Source organism: Papio anubis, unplaced genomic scaffold, assembly GCF_008728515.1.
Source record: "Papio anubis isolate 15944 unplaced genomic scaffold, Panubis1.0 scaffold1131, whole genome shotgun sequence".
Classification (NCBI taxonomy): domain Eukaryota; kingdom Metazoa; phylum Chordata; class Mammalia; order Primates; family Cercopithecidae; genus Papio; species Papio anubis.
The window spans coordinates 12530-25187 of NW_022160440.1; the positions used below are offsets into that span (position 1 = coordinate 12530).

General features: G+C 47.9%; 1 gene segment (V, D, J or C); it reads left to right on the forward strand.

The window, feature by feature from the left end:
* The first annotated feature begins 3063 nt into the window (after nucleotides 1–3063).
* LOC116272485 lies at nucleotides 3064–4685 on the forward strand. The segment is given in 2 exon segments: nucleotides 3064–3200; nucleotides 3324–4685. Coding segments are annotated over 2 exon segments (402 nt in total).
* Nucleotides 4686–12658: the final 7973 nt, after the last annotated feature.

Genomic DNA, 12658 nt, shown 5'->3' on the forward strand with positions numbered 1-12658 from the left:
CTTTGCCACACTTGTCTATGTGGCCTCTTGATGTTAGTGTCCTGACTGGGAGGGCAAAACTTCCCTGCACCTCAGTCATTTTTCATGGACTGAGGAATGCAGGTGGGTTTGACACAGGAGCGATTCCTAAGAAAAGAATGGCCCAGATTTATTCCTCAGCCTGAGGATATCAGTAGGAATAGGACAGACTTTGCAGCCTCTATATATCTTGTTCCAGAGACAAGAGACCAGAAAACAGACCATACTTTTACCCATGGCTGAAATAGTCTTCCAAAATGGCATCCCAGAAAATCTACTTCTGGATAGTACAATATGCTATTTGCTTAGGATGATAATATAGGTGACATCATTCAAACGGAAATTTGGAAATGATCCTTAACATTGCAAAATCATGTCTTTTGTGACATCGGACATCTCCTTGGATAGGAAAAAATGGCTGGGGCAAGGAAACCCACAGGGAAGAATTTTTGGGAACTGTGCTCACCTGTGCAGGTGCTTCCTCCCTTTGGGGTCTCTGTATCAAACTTAGTTCCAGCACCCCGACACTGTTTGGATCAGGTGGGTGGTGGATTACATTAATCAGGGCAATCAAGTAAGGAACTGGATTTCACCACAAGAGTTTTTTTTTTTTTTTTTTCTTTTTTTCAAAACTGTGAAATTTGGGGCTTGGATAGACTTAGAAGATTTACAATTTAAGGGGAAAAAAGGACTCTGAAAAGCAGACTGTGACTGTAGCTGGTAATAATAGAGTAAGAGGTAGTAGAAGTCTTCTCACCATAAACCATAAGAGGAAGGACACAGTAATAAAATACAACTCTTTAGAACACCAGAAATTAGGCCGCTCATGACTGTGATCCCGGAGATAGAGTGAGAATGAGGCCAGCCCTGTGATCATCCTAGTGTTCTGCCTGAAGCAATTCCCAGACTACACCTCAAGTGGTAAGAAGAACAGGCTGGTCTCGCGGCACTGATTTCAAATCTTACAACTGACATGATTGGTGTATCAGCAGCAGAGTAGAAGAGAAGAGGGAGCCAGGCAGAGAAAGGGCCCCACATATATGCACAGGGTCCCCTGGCCTTCGGATGCATCTTAAGAAATGTAAAAATAATTAAACTTCATAAAGTAAGCAAAAAACTCCTATCAAAGAATTAACTTCCATTGGTAGATAGTAACCCAATAAATGACTAGAGCTCAGCTGAAACAGAGACTTCCGGGTTTTCACCCACTAGAGTGGAAAAAGCCTATTGAACCCAGCAGCTGAACGGGCAGGAAGGCTAAAGTAGACATAGCATGTAGGCTCCCTTAGAACAACTGTTAGGAATAATGAAAAGCAGTCCTCTAAAGGCTCAAGCTGAAAGGCACACACAGTACAGGACAAATCATAGCAGCATTAAAAGAAAGACCATAAATCAGCCAGGCACAGCAGCTCATGCTTGTAATCCCAGCACTTTGGGAGGCTGAGGCGGGCGGATCACGAGGTCAGGAGATCGAGACCATCCTGGCTCACACAGTGAAACCTGTCTCTACTAAAAAACACAAAAAATTAGCCGGACGTGGTGGTAGGCGCCTGTAGTCCCAGCTACTCGGGAGGCTGAGGCAGAAGAATGGCATGAACCCAGGAGGCGGAACTTGCAGCGAGGCCACTGCACTCCAGCCTGGGTGACAGTGCGAGGCTCCGTCTCAAAAAAAAAAAAAAAAAAAGAAAGACCATAAATCAGAAATATGCAACATAATGTTAAAATAATCCAGACTGCATAAAAGTAATTAGATGTTTAAAGAAGCATAAAAATATATTTTTATCTCTGGGGAAATTTGATTTGTATTATTTTATATAATGTACATATTAATATACATTATATAATATATGAATGATTTATACACATCTTATTTGTATTTATGTTATATACTTACAATTATATTTATATCATCAATAAATATTTATAAATAAATATCAAAATATTTGTTATACATCTGGGGTACTGCAAATTAAAATACCAAGACAACAATAGGCTCCTATTAGAAAGCTTAAAATTCAATATACTGACAACAGCAGATGTTTTACAGGATGTGAAGTAACAGGAATCCATGCATTGCTGTGAGAAGTGAAAACTGCTATGGCCACTTTTGAAAACAGGTTAGCAGTTTCTGACAAAGTTAAACAAATTCTTTTTTTTTTTTTTTTTTTTTTTAAGACGGAGTCTCGCTCTGTCGCCCGGGCTGGAGTGCAGTGGCGCGATCTCGGCTCACTGCAAGCTCCGCCTCCCGGGTTCCCGCCATTCTCCTGCCTCAGCCTCCCGAGTAGCTGGGACTACAGGCGCCGGCCACCTCACCCGGCTAGTTTTTTCGTATTTTTTAGTAGAGACGGGGTTTCACCGTGTTAGCCAGGATGGTCTCGATCTCCTGACCTTGTGATCCGCCCGTCTCGGCCTCCCAAAGTGCTGGGATTACAGGCTTGAGCCACCGCGCCCGGCCTAAACAAATTCTTAACATGCAATTCAGAAACAACATTCCTAGATATTTACCTGCATGAGATACTTGTATCACACAAGAACCTGCACAGAAATGTTTATAGCTGCTTGGAACACAATTGCCAAAACATGAAAAGAGTGAATGTGTCCTTAAATAGGTGAATGGGATACACAAGCCCTGATAATGCATACAATGAAATGTCATTCTGCAAGAAAAAGGTGTTATAAGGCCACAAGAAGACATGGAGAAAGACTATATGCATATTGCTAAGTGAAAGAAACCAATCTGAAAAGGCTGGAATTGTGAGGGGAGCAGCAGGGAGGGGCATGAGTCCTGAGCACTAGCCCCGGCCCAGGGTCCACGTGTCTCCTGAATCCACCAGATGGCGCTGTGACCTAAGCACCTGCTCACCTGCTCAAGCTCCCCAGCTCCGCAGATGTGAGCCCCTTTCCCCCTGCATCTGGCAGGTGTTTCTGTGCCCTCTCTGGGTCCCCTCCTTCCTACAGTCTTTCTTTTCCTCAGCTGAAGATCGTACTGAGGTCGAAGGTGGGGCTTGCACCACCTCTAAAATGGGGAAGATTTGCATGGGGATTTCCCACCCCGAGCATTATAGTGAAAGATAAGAAGGGCTGGTGGCTCATTCCTGGCTGTGGCTCAGGAAGCAGAGCCTGGAGCGTCTCCACCATGGCCTGGGCTCCACTCCTCCTCACCCTCCTCGCTCACTGCACAGGTGGCTGCCCGCAGGGAATTCAGGGAGGGCTCCTGGATATCACCTGGGATGATGACCTCTGCCTTCTCCCTGGGAACCAGCCTGACCTGTCCTCACTGATCTCTGTTTTGCTTCCTCTTGCAGGGTCTTGGGCTGAGGTTGTGTTCACTCAGCCCCATTCTGTGTCGGGGTCTCCGGGGCAGACGGTCACCATCTCCTGCACCCGCAGCAGTGGCAGCATTGACAGTAAATATGTGCAGTGGTACCAGCAGCGCCCGGGCAGCGCCCCTACCACTGTGATCTACAATGATGACCAAAGACCCTCTGGGGTCCCTGATCGGTTCTCTGGCTCCATCGACAGCTCCTCCAACTCTGCCTCCCTCACCATCTCTGGACTGAAGTCTGAGGACGAGGCTGACTATTACTGTCAGTCTGCTGACAGCAGCAGTTATCACACAGTGCTCCAGCCTCATGGGGAAGTGAGACAAAATCTCCCCTGAATGTCCCTATCTTGATCTGCCCTCAGCCTGTCCCCACCAGCGAGGGCTGCATTTTCCTGTCTCCTGCTTGAACTTTGGAGTTAAAATTTTCTGTTCATAGTTCCTGTATTTTCTTTCCAAAACACAAATATTTTCTCCCAAGTCTTGACGGGTGATCCTCTAATCCCTTTGTGATCACTTTATGGAACACACGTAGTTCAAAACTGTGTTTCTAAACATCGGCGCTATTGACACTGTGGGCTGGATCATCCCTTGTGATGAGGGAAGCTCTCTGCATTACATTTCATTTAGAAACATCTTTTGTGTCCACAAGTCAGACGCCAGTAGCAACCTGCTCCCTGTCATGACAAACAATAATGAATCACTATTTCCCTATATGCCCAGGGAGGGTCACACTAGTTTGAGAACAGGAGAACGTGCAAAAGCTGCATCTATTAAGAAGGCTTTGGGAGGGAATCCCATTCATGCCAGTCAGCTGGACATGAGGCTGCAGGCATTAGCTCTCTGCTTCTGCTTTCCCATCTGGTAGGAAAACAGGTGCCTAGAACTCAAATTACGGTCTCCGTGGATGGATCATGTTCTGTGCAAAATGGGGTCAGAAAACCCATTACCTATTCAAATGGAATCTTCTCTCACCCACTGTGGAGTATAACTTTTGGTAAACCAGATGTGCCATAAATACTTAAAATTTTTAGAGAAAGCTCATGAAAATATATAGACCTATCTTTATTTATTCTTCCAGGGAGTACTTTTCAAGCACAGGATACAAAGATGAATAATAATCTAACACAAGTTCTTGTACCCTTGGAGTCTTGACAAACAAGAGCAGTGACAGAGCTGAGTGGACAATGATGTCCTTCCTTTTCCCATAGGGCTGGATCAAATTTGGTCTCACCTCTATTTTTTTACCCTCGAATCTACAGTGTCCAGTACACCCCCACTAACTACATGTGGATGTCTAAATTTAAATTACCTGAATGAGATTAAAAATTATATTTCTCAGTCCCACCGGCTGTGTTTTAATTGCATCATTAACTCACGTGCCCCGTGGTTCCCATGCCAGAGAGTGCAGACACCGGACATTCCCATCATGGCAGAGGATCTTACTGGACGGTGCTGACTTGGACAATTTACTTAACATAACTTTACCTCTGTTTCCTCACCTTCAAAATGGGAATCAAGTAAGACTCTAACTTATAATGGGCAACACCCCTCTTTGTTGGAAATGCATGTCATGCCTTCTCACCCTGCTGTCCTCAGGCTTGGCCATGTGACTAGCTTTGGCCAATGAGATAAAGAGACAGGACATGGCTCATTTCTGAGCAGGAGGCAGGAGACAGGCTGGTGCTTTTCCAAGTTCTCCTGTCTCTCCGACATGACGTCATCAGGGTTCTCAGGAGAATTTGGTTTGCCAGCCCACATCCTGGAATGAAGATGGAGTAAACCAGAGCCACAGCCAGTCACTGCCTGGGACAGCAAGGGGTGCCATGCAGCAGCTCCTTCAGAGGTCTGATGGGTGTGCTCTCAGCGGGAACCAGCCATCGGGCTCCCAGTGTGGGTCCTACTGCCCGGTGTTCCCTCGAGCCCCTGGGAGTGCCAGGCCAGGCGCTTCCCATCTTTCATTTTTCAAATAAACACCCTAAAATGACAGACTTAGGGCACAGGCTTGGGCTGAGACAGTCAGGGGAAGAATAGATTTACACGAAGGCCACTTCCCTCCCCTCAGGTATGGGCAGGAACAAAAGCAACTAGAGGTGTTCTGTCTACGCGAAGAATCTCAGAAGGTAGAGCCCAGTAGTGCCCTGCCATGGCTTGGACCCCCCTCCTCCTCTCCCTTCTCACTCCCTACAGAGGTGCCTGACCCCTCAGATTCTAGGAACATGGCCCAAGGAGGACGCAGGAGCTCTGCCCTTCCCCAGGTGCCCAGGCTATGCTCTTGGCTGGAACTCCAGAATCACCCTCCCTGTGTCCTTCTCTTCTTTACTCCGGGTCCTGGGCACAACCTGGGCTGACCCAGGAAGCCTTGGTGTTAGGGTCTCTGAGTCAGATGGTCACCATTGCCTGCACTGGGAACAGCAACAACACTGGATACAATGGTGCTGACTGGTTGCAAGTTTCCTGGTGCTGCCCCCAAACTCCTCATGTACGGTAGCACCGATCAGCCCTCAGGATTCTGGCTCTGTTCTCGAGCTCCCATTGAGGCAACAGAGCCTCCTTGACCACCTGCGGACTCAGCCTGAGGATGAGACTGATTATTACTGCTCAACTTTGGGCAAAAGCATGAACACTCACACAGTGCTCCAGACACACAGAAAACTGAGACACAAACCCGCCCTCTGCCTCCCTGGGTTGTCAATCACTCACTGTAATAGCCTGTGATCAACAGCAGCTGAAGGATTCATTTCTCTGTCATCTTTTCCCTAAGAATTGAGGGGTCTGATGCTGTTATGTCAGCCATCACTTAATGTAAACTGCAACAAGGCCCACTCTCGCCCTGTCCTCACAGGTCCACTAGAACGCCAGGAGCTGTGGCACTCCCCTGAGTCTCTGGTGAGGAAATTGTCTCTCAAGTACACACCCAACTTTGCAAGCCATAGTCTAGGCACATTGCAGACCACAGTGGGATGAAGAACTTCATGTCTCCAAAGAGTAGGCCTGGCCCTTGCCCATGGCTCCTGAGATGCCTTCTCTAAGCCCTCAAGGACTGTCCTACCTGTTAGGAGTTTCTGTGTTTGCTTGGAGACCTAGGACTGGTCAGATGGTGACAGCATAATGTGATACCGGCTGGGGGCTTTGGCCCAACCCCAAGGGCCTTCTGAATAAAGAGCCAAAAATAAAAATGAAGATTACGATAAGGGAGATTTGTCAAATTATTTATACTTATTTAATCTTGGTGATAAGTGTGTGAAGATTCAATATAATATTCTATTTATATACATGTTAAATTTTTGTTTTTCTAAATGCCTCAAATAATGAGAGTTTCTAAATTCATTCCTCTTATGGTACTTTTATATTTACTGTTACTGATTTCTAGTGAGTTTTTAAATTGGCAAATTACATAGTTTATTGGTTAGAAATCATTCAGGATAAATAAAAATTCTTAAGATTAAGCACCAGTAAGTCAATACTAGATTATAGTCAGCATATTAGTTATCTATTACTGTGTAACGAGCAGCTTAAAACAACCCAAATTCATCACTTCACAGTTCCTGCAGGTCAGGAGTCTGGGTGTGGTTTAGTTGAGTCTCTTGCTCCAGCCTCACAAGGCTGCGGTCAGGATGCCAACTGGAGCTGCAGGCTCAGCTAAAGCTTGACTGAGAAACGTCTGCATCCAAGCCCCGTGGTTACTGGCAGAACTCAGTTCCTTGGGGCCTGCTAGAGCCAGGGCCTTAGTTTACGGTGATTGCTGGTGGGAGGTCACTCTCAGTTCCTACTACATGGCCCTCCCCAGCGTGTTCACGTGCTTCCTCCAAGCCAGTAAGGGGAAGTTTCCTTGCAAGAAGCTGCTACAATCTTTTGTGATATAATTACATATATTCCATCATTGTCATCATATTCTATTTATTAGAAGTAAGTCGTAGGTCCTGCTCACACTCAAGGGGATGAGATTCCTGGTGAACCTTTACTTTGAAATTATAAATCTCTCAAAAACACAGATCCCATTTATGTGAACTATATTAGCTGAACTCAGTGCTTGCAATCAAATGTTGTAATACATATGTATGGACTCACAGTGAAAACATGAATGGCAAAGACCAGACTCATGCGCTCCACAGGGGCAATCAGGGAGCAGTTGCTGAGGGCCCAGAAAGTGTGTTCACAGATGGAGAAATCCCATAGAAACTGCAAATCTGGATGGATGTGGGCAGAGGGAGGTGGGCCCTGTGGTCACTGATGTGGACTCGGCAGCTGTGTCCTCTCTGTGTGTGGTCTGTGTAGCTCTACCATCTGCCTCCTCCCAGGTCCTTCCCTTCAGATAAACAGGAGCCTTGCTGATCCTGCATCCACTTGTGCCCAGCCTCAGACTCTGAATACATGGAGGAGAGAGAGACGTTGCACGGAAACACATTTGCATAAGCATCCCTTTCTTTGGGGGACCAATGGACCAGGGATAAGAGAGGCCTGAGGCAACCCAGGTCCACGTGGGTGGGGCCACAGAAGCCTACGTCCACCATGGCCTGGGCTCCTCTTCTCCTTGTGCTCCTCTCTCACTGCAGAGACACTTAGAACCCATGAGTGTCTGTGTTTCCAGGTTCTGTCTCCCAGACTCTTCCCTCTTCCCACGCAGCCTCCCTCCCTCTCTGCACCTCTGGGAGCACGAGCCAGACTCCTGCACCCTGCACAGAAGCCTCAGTATTGGTATCTATGCAATACACTCTCATCAGCAGAAGCCAGCGAGCCCTCCCAGCTATCTCCTGACCTACTGCTCAGACTCAAATATGTACCAGGGCTTCAGGCTCCCCAGCCACTTCTCTGCATCCAAAATTGCCTCGGATAATGCAGAGCTTTTGCTCATCTCTGGGCTGCAGCCTGGGGATGAGGCTATTACTGTGCGATCTGGTGCCATCCTGACTCTCAGAATTGCACAGGAAGATGGGAAAACGTAACACAGATACAATCTCTGCAGGTGCTAGCTTATGATGGTTATTTTATGAAAGTTAACAACATGTATTTCTACTATTACAAAAAGTAAATATCCATGTGAAAAACTGTCATCCAATATTTCATCAAATAAACACAAAGTATTTTTAAAACTTCTAATTGAATGCAACCATGCAATTGCAAGGGTCTGAGAAGAATTTTACCCTAATGTATATGGGATGCTGAGGTTCAATCACACCCCAGCAGGCAGCCTGCAGTGAAGGGTCTCGTTCAATCTGTCCCTGAGCTGACTGATTTGGGTCAAGCCAAGCTTAGTTTGAAAAGTGTAAAAAAAAAAAATGGAAGTAAAACTTAAGTACTGAAAGAACCCTGTTCTGGGTCCACATGACTTCCTTGTGTCTGAGGAAGGGGAGGTGAAGGATGCTGGTGGAAAGTTAGAGGAACCAGAGAAGGTGAGCCAAGGAGCACAGCTGCAGTTGGGGAAGAGGCACAGACCCGTGCAAGACACACGGCTCTGGGGCTGATGGGCAGAGCGTGGGTGCAGCCGGCCTGGGGCTGAGCGTTGCTGAGCTAAAACCGTGCTGTCACCTACAACATGGACCTGGGGTGACATGGATCTGATAGGCTCTTACCCAAGCAAAGTCTCTGTCATCTCCACCTGGGTGATGTGTTTCTTGTTGTCATCTCAGAGGTAACAGCTCAGTCGTCATCTTATTTCTATCAAGGCTGTCAACTGACTGGGTAAAGGACATGACTCACATTGTAAATGATGAGCTTGGCCAGGTGCGGTGGCTCACACCCGTAATCCCAGCAGTTTGGGAGGCTGAGGTGGGTGGATCACTTGAGCTCAGGAATTGGAGACCAGCTTGGGCAATGTGGCAAAACCCAGTCTCTACAAAAAATAAAATAAAATAATTAGCCACATGTGGGGCTGTACACCTGTGGTCCCAGCTACTCAGGAGGCGGAGGTGGGTGGATTGTTTGAGCCTAGGAGGTTGAGGCTGCAGTGAGCCAAGATTGCACTCCCACACTCCAGCCTGAGTAACAGAGCAAGACCCTGTCTCAAAACAAAAACAAAAAAACAAAAACAAAACAAAACAACAACAACAAAAAAAGCAAAAAACTGATGAAGGCTAATCAAAGTCTAAGACTCTAAATGTGAACTGTATCTTAAAAAATACCCTCACGGACACATCTAGAATTCTGTTTGAGTGTATGACTGGGTTCTGTGGCCTACCTAATTTGACACACAAAATGAACTGTCATATGGAAAGATTTGAGGCAGCTCTGCCTTCTCTTTGGGTCCTCAGGAGGAGGGTTATGGGTGTCCCCATCCTGCCTGGGTGCCCTCTTCCTCGCTGTCCTCGCACATGACCCAATCACAGGCCCCCGCATGCCTCTCTCCCAGCTCTGCCATGCCAGGGTGGACCTTCCCCTGTGTTCACAGGTCTTTGCATTTCTCTGTGCTGGTCCAGTCTCCTGCAGGGGCTCAGCCCCCAGGACAGAAACCACCATCTGCTGCCCTTGGAGACACAGCACTGGACACAACGGTATGATTTTGTCACATGAGACCAGGGGTGTCTCAGTAGAAACCCAGATCTGTTAAAACCACCACACGCCTCAGACCCAAGCTGTCTCTTTTGTTCCACATCACCCATCCTCAGCAGCTGCTGGCTCCCACCTGGGGAGAAGCCGAACATCACCGTCCAGCACAGCACACAGGCCGTCCTCCTCTGGGACCCAGGCCTGGGGAATGAAGTTCCACCTCCTTGAGCACCCACAGCCACTCTCCTCCCCAAGCAGTGCTGACTGTAGAGACTTTGCGTTTTCCCCAGAGTTTCCTCATTTGACCAAGTGAGTTGGAAGCTGCGCTCCGTACATCTTCCCCCACACACAGAGTGCAGGGGCAGCCACGGCTTCGTCCTCAGTTGTATTTAGAATTTGGGGTTTCTACAATCAGTGACTCTCTCCTTTTTGCACTTTCTCCCTCATTTTCCAGCCTCTCTTCCAGCCACAAACTTTTACCTCAAGTGAGTTAAGCTCCAGACAAAACGAGCAGGGCCCCAACCCTCTCCTATCTCTGTCATCAATACTTTTTAGGTTCCTGTTTCCAGGCTGGGCTGCCTCATCCATTTTCAGTGCTGGGCTCAGGTCTAAATACATCATCTCTAGCAGGAAACGCAGAGACAGAGAAAAACGAAATGGCCCCAAACAGAAGCCTCCAGGCAGAAGCCGTAGATGTGTGGGACCTGCGAGTGACTGCCTCACAGGCTCAAAGACGCAGTCTCTGGCTCCCAAGCTAGTAATAAATGCTTCCTGCGGATCCTTTGCATCCTCTCCTAGGAGGAGGCTGACCATGATGACTAGACACGGGACAGTCTTGACACAGTCCTTGGACCCTGGAGGAGGGGACACTCAGCCTCCCCCATTCTCCCTGTGTGTCCCTCATTCTCTGGTCATGTCTGTGTCCAGCATCACCTCAGGAGACCCTGCTCTTGTCTCATACCTGCTGTCAACACCCGAGGATCTGAGGCCCTGTCAGGAGTCTGTGGCTTGAAGGATGGCTGAGGCACTCCTGACAGCACATCCTCAGCCTGGTCACCTCTCCACAGGGAGCGACCTTATGCTTAGGGCACAGAGCCATTCAGGATAAGCAATGAAATGGTCAGAGGGAGGATGACACCAGCTGTGCCTGGGTCAGCAGTTAAGAACCTACAAAATTTGGCTGGGTGTGGTGGCTCACTCCTGTAATCCCAGCACTTTGGGAGACTGAGGTGAGCGGATCACCTGAGGTCAGGAGTTCGAGACTGGCGTGGCCAACATGGCAAAACCCCATCTCTACTAAAAATGCAAAAATAAAGACAAAAATTAGATGGGCGTGGTGGCACGCACCTGCAGTCCCACCCACTCAGGAGGCTGAGGCACAAGAATCACTTGAACCTGAGTGGTGCAGGTTGCAGTGAGCTGAGATCCCGCCTGGGCAACAGAGCCAGACTCCGCCTCAATGAAAAAAAAAAAAAAAGAAAAAGAAAAAGGACCTATAGAATCCAACCACAGGAAGCCATGGAATCTCCTCCCAGGCTTGCATCTGTCAAGAACCCAAAGCTACACCTGCTTTTCCCTGTCTGCCCCCAGCCCCAGGCTGGCATCCCTCTTCTTGCCCTTTGAGGCCATGAGCCATCACCTTCTAACCTGGTCTGCTGGGCGTGACCCTCAGCTGTAGCTAAACATGCTCCCTGCTGGTCTCCTGCCCTCTGGACCCCAGGTTCCCTGGTGAGGGCTGATCTTCCTGGAGGAACAGGAAACGAGGCGGAGATGCTGTTCTGAGCAGAAATACACTCAGGATGGAGGGAGGTGAAGAGAGCTGGATGTCTGTGGCTCCTTGAGCTCCTGTGTGAGACTGCCAGGGTGTGGTTTGTTACCCAGATCAGGGGACATCTAAACAGTTGATGAGGGCAGACGACAACAACCCTCATCTCTTAATCACTCAGTTACAGCGCCAGCCTAAGGCCCGTGTGCTCCTTGGGAGATTCTGAGTATGAGGAAAGGGAATGAAGATCGCTGGCTGTGCTGGGACTGAAATCAGATGAGCAATGATCAAACCACATGAAACTCCCCAGAGCCTCCCTGCCATGGGTCTGTTCTCAGCCTGGCCCCACCACGGAGGGTTGCCCATTCCTGACAGGTTGAGCAGGAGTCTGCTCAAGACTTTCTGAGTTTTCTTTCCTTTTTTCTTTTTTTCTTTTCTTTCTTTTTTTTTTTTTTTTTTTTTTTTTTTGAGACGGAGGCTCGCTGTGTCACCCAGGCTGGAGTACAGTGGCGTGATCTCGGCTCACTGCAAGCTCCGCCTCCCGGGTTTACGCCATTCTCCTGCCTCAGCCTCCCGAGTAGCTGGGACTACAGGCGCTCACCACCTCGCCCGGCTAGTTTTTTGTACTTTTTAGTAGAGACGGGGTTTCACCGTTGGCAAGGCTGGTCTCGAACTCCTGACCTCAGGTGATCTGTCTGCCTAGGTCTCCTAAAGTGCTGGAATTACAGGCACCAGCCACCCCACCCAGCTGAGTTGATGTTCTTATATTCCTAGTTTGTTGAATGCTTTTATCATGAATACTTTAAATGCATTATTTTCTTAAATTATATAGAAAATGAAGTGTGAAATTGCAAACCAAAGTTACAGTAATACTAGCTTTTGAACTAATAATATTTTTTTCAAAAAAAAATATATATATATATGTATTTTTTTTTTTTTTGAGACGGAGTCTCGCTCTGTCACCCAGGCTGGAGTGCAGTGGCCGGATCTCTGCTCACTGCAAGCTCCGCCTCCCGGGTTTACGCCATTCTCCTGCCTCAGCCTCCCGAGTAGCTGGGACTACAGGC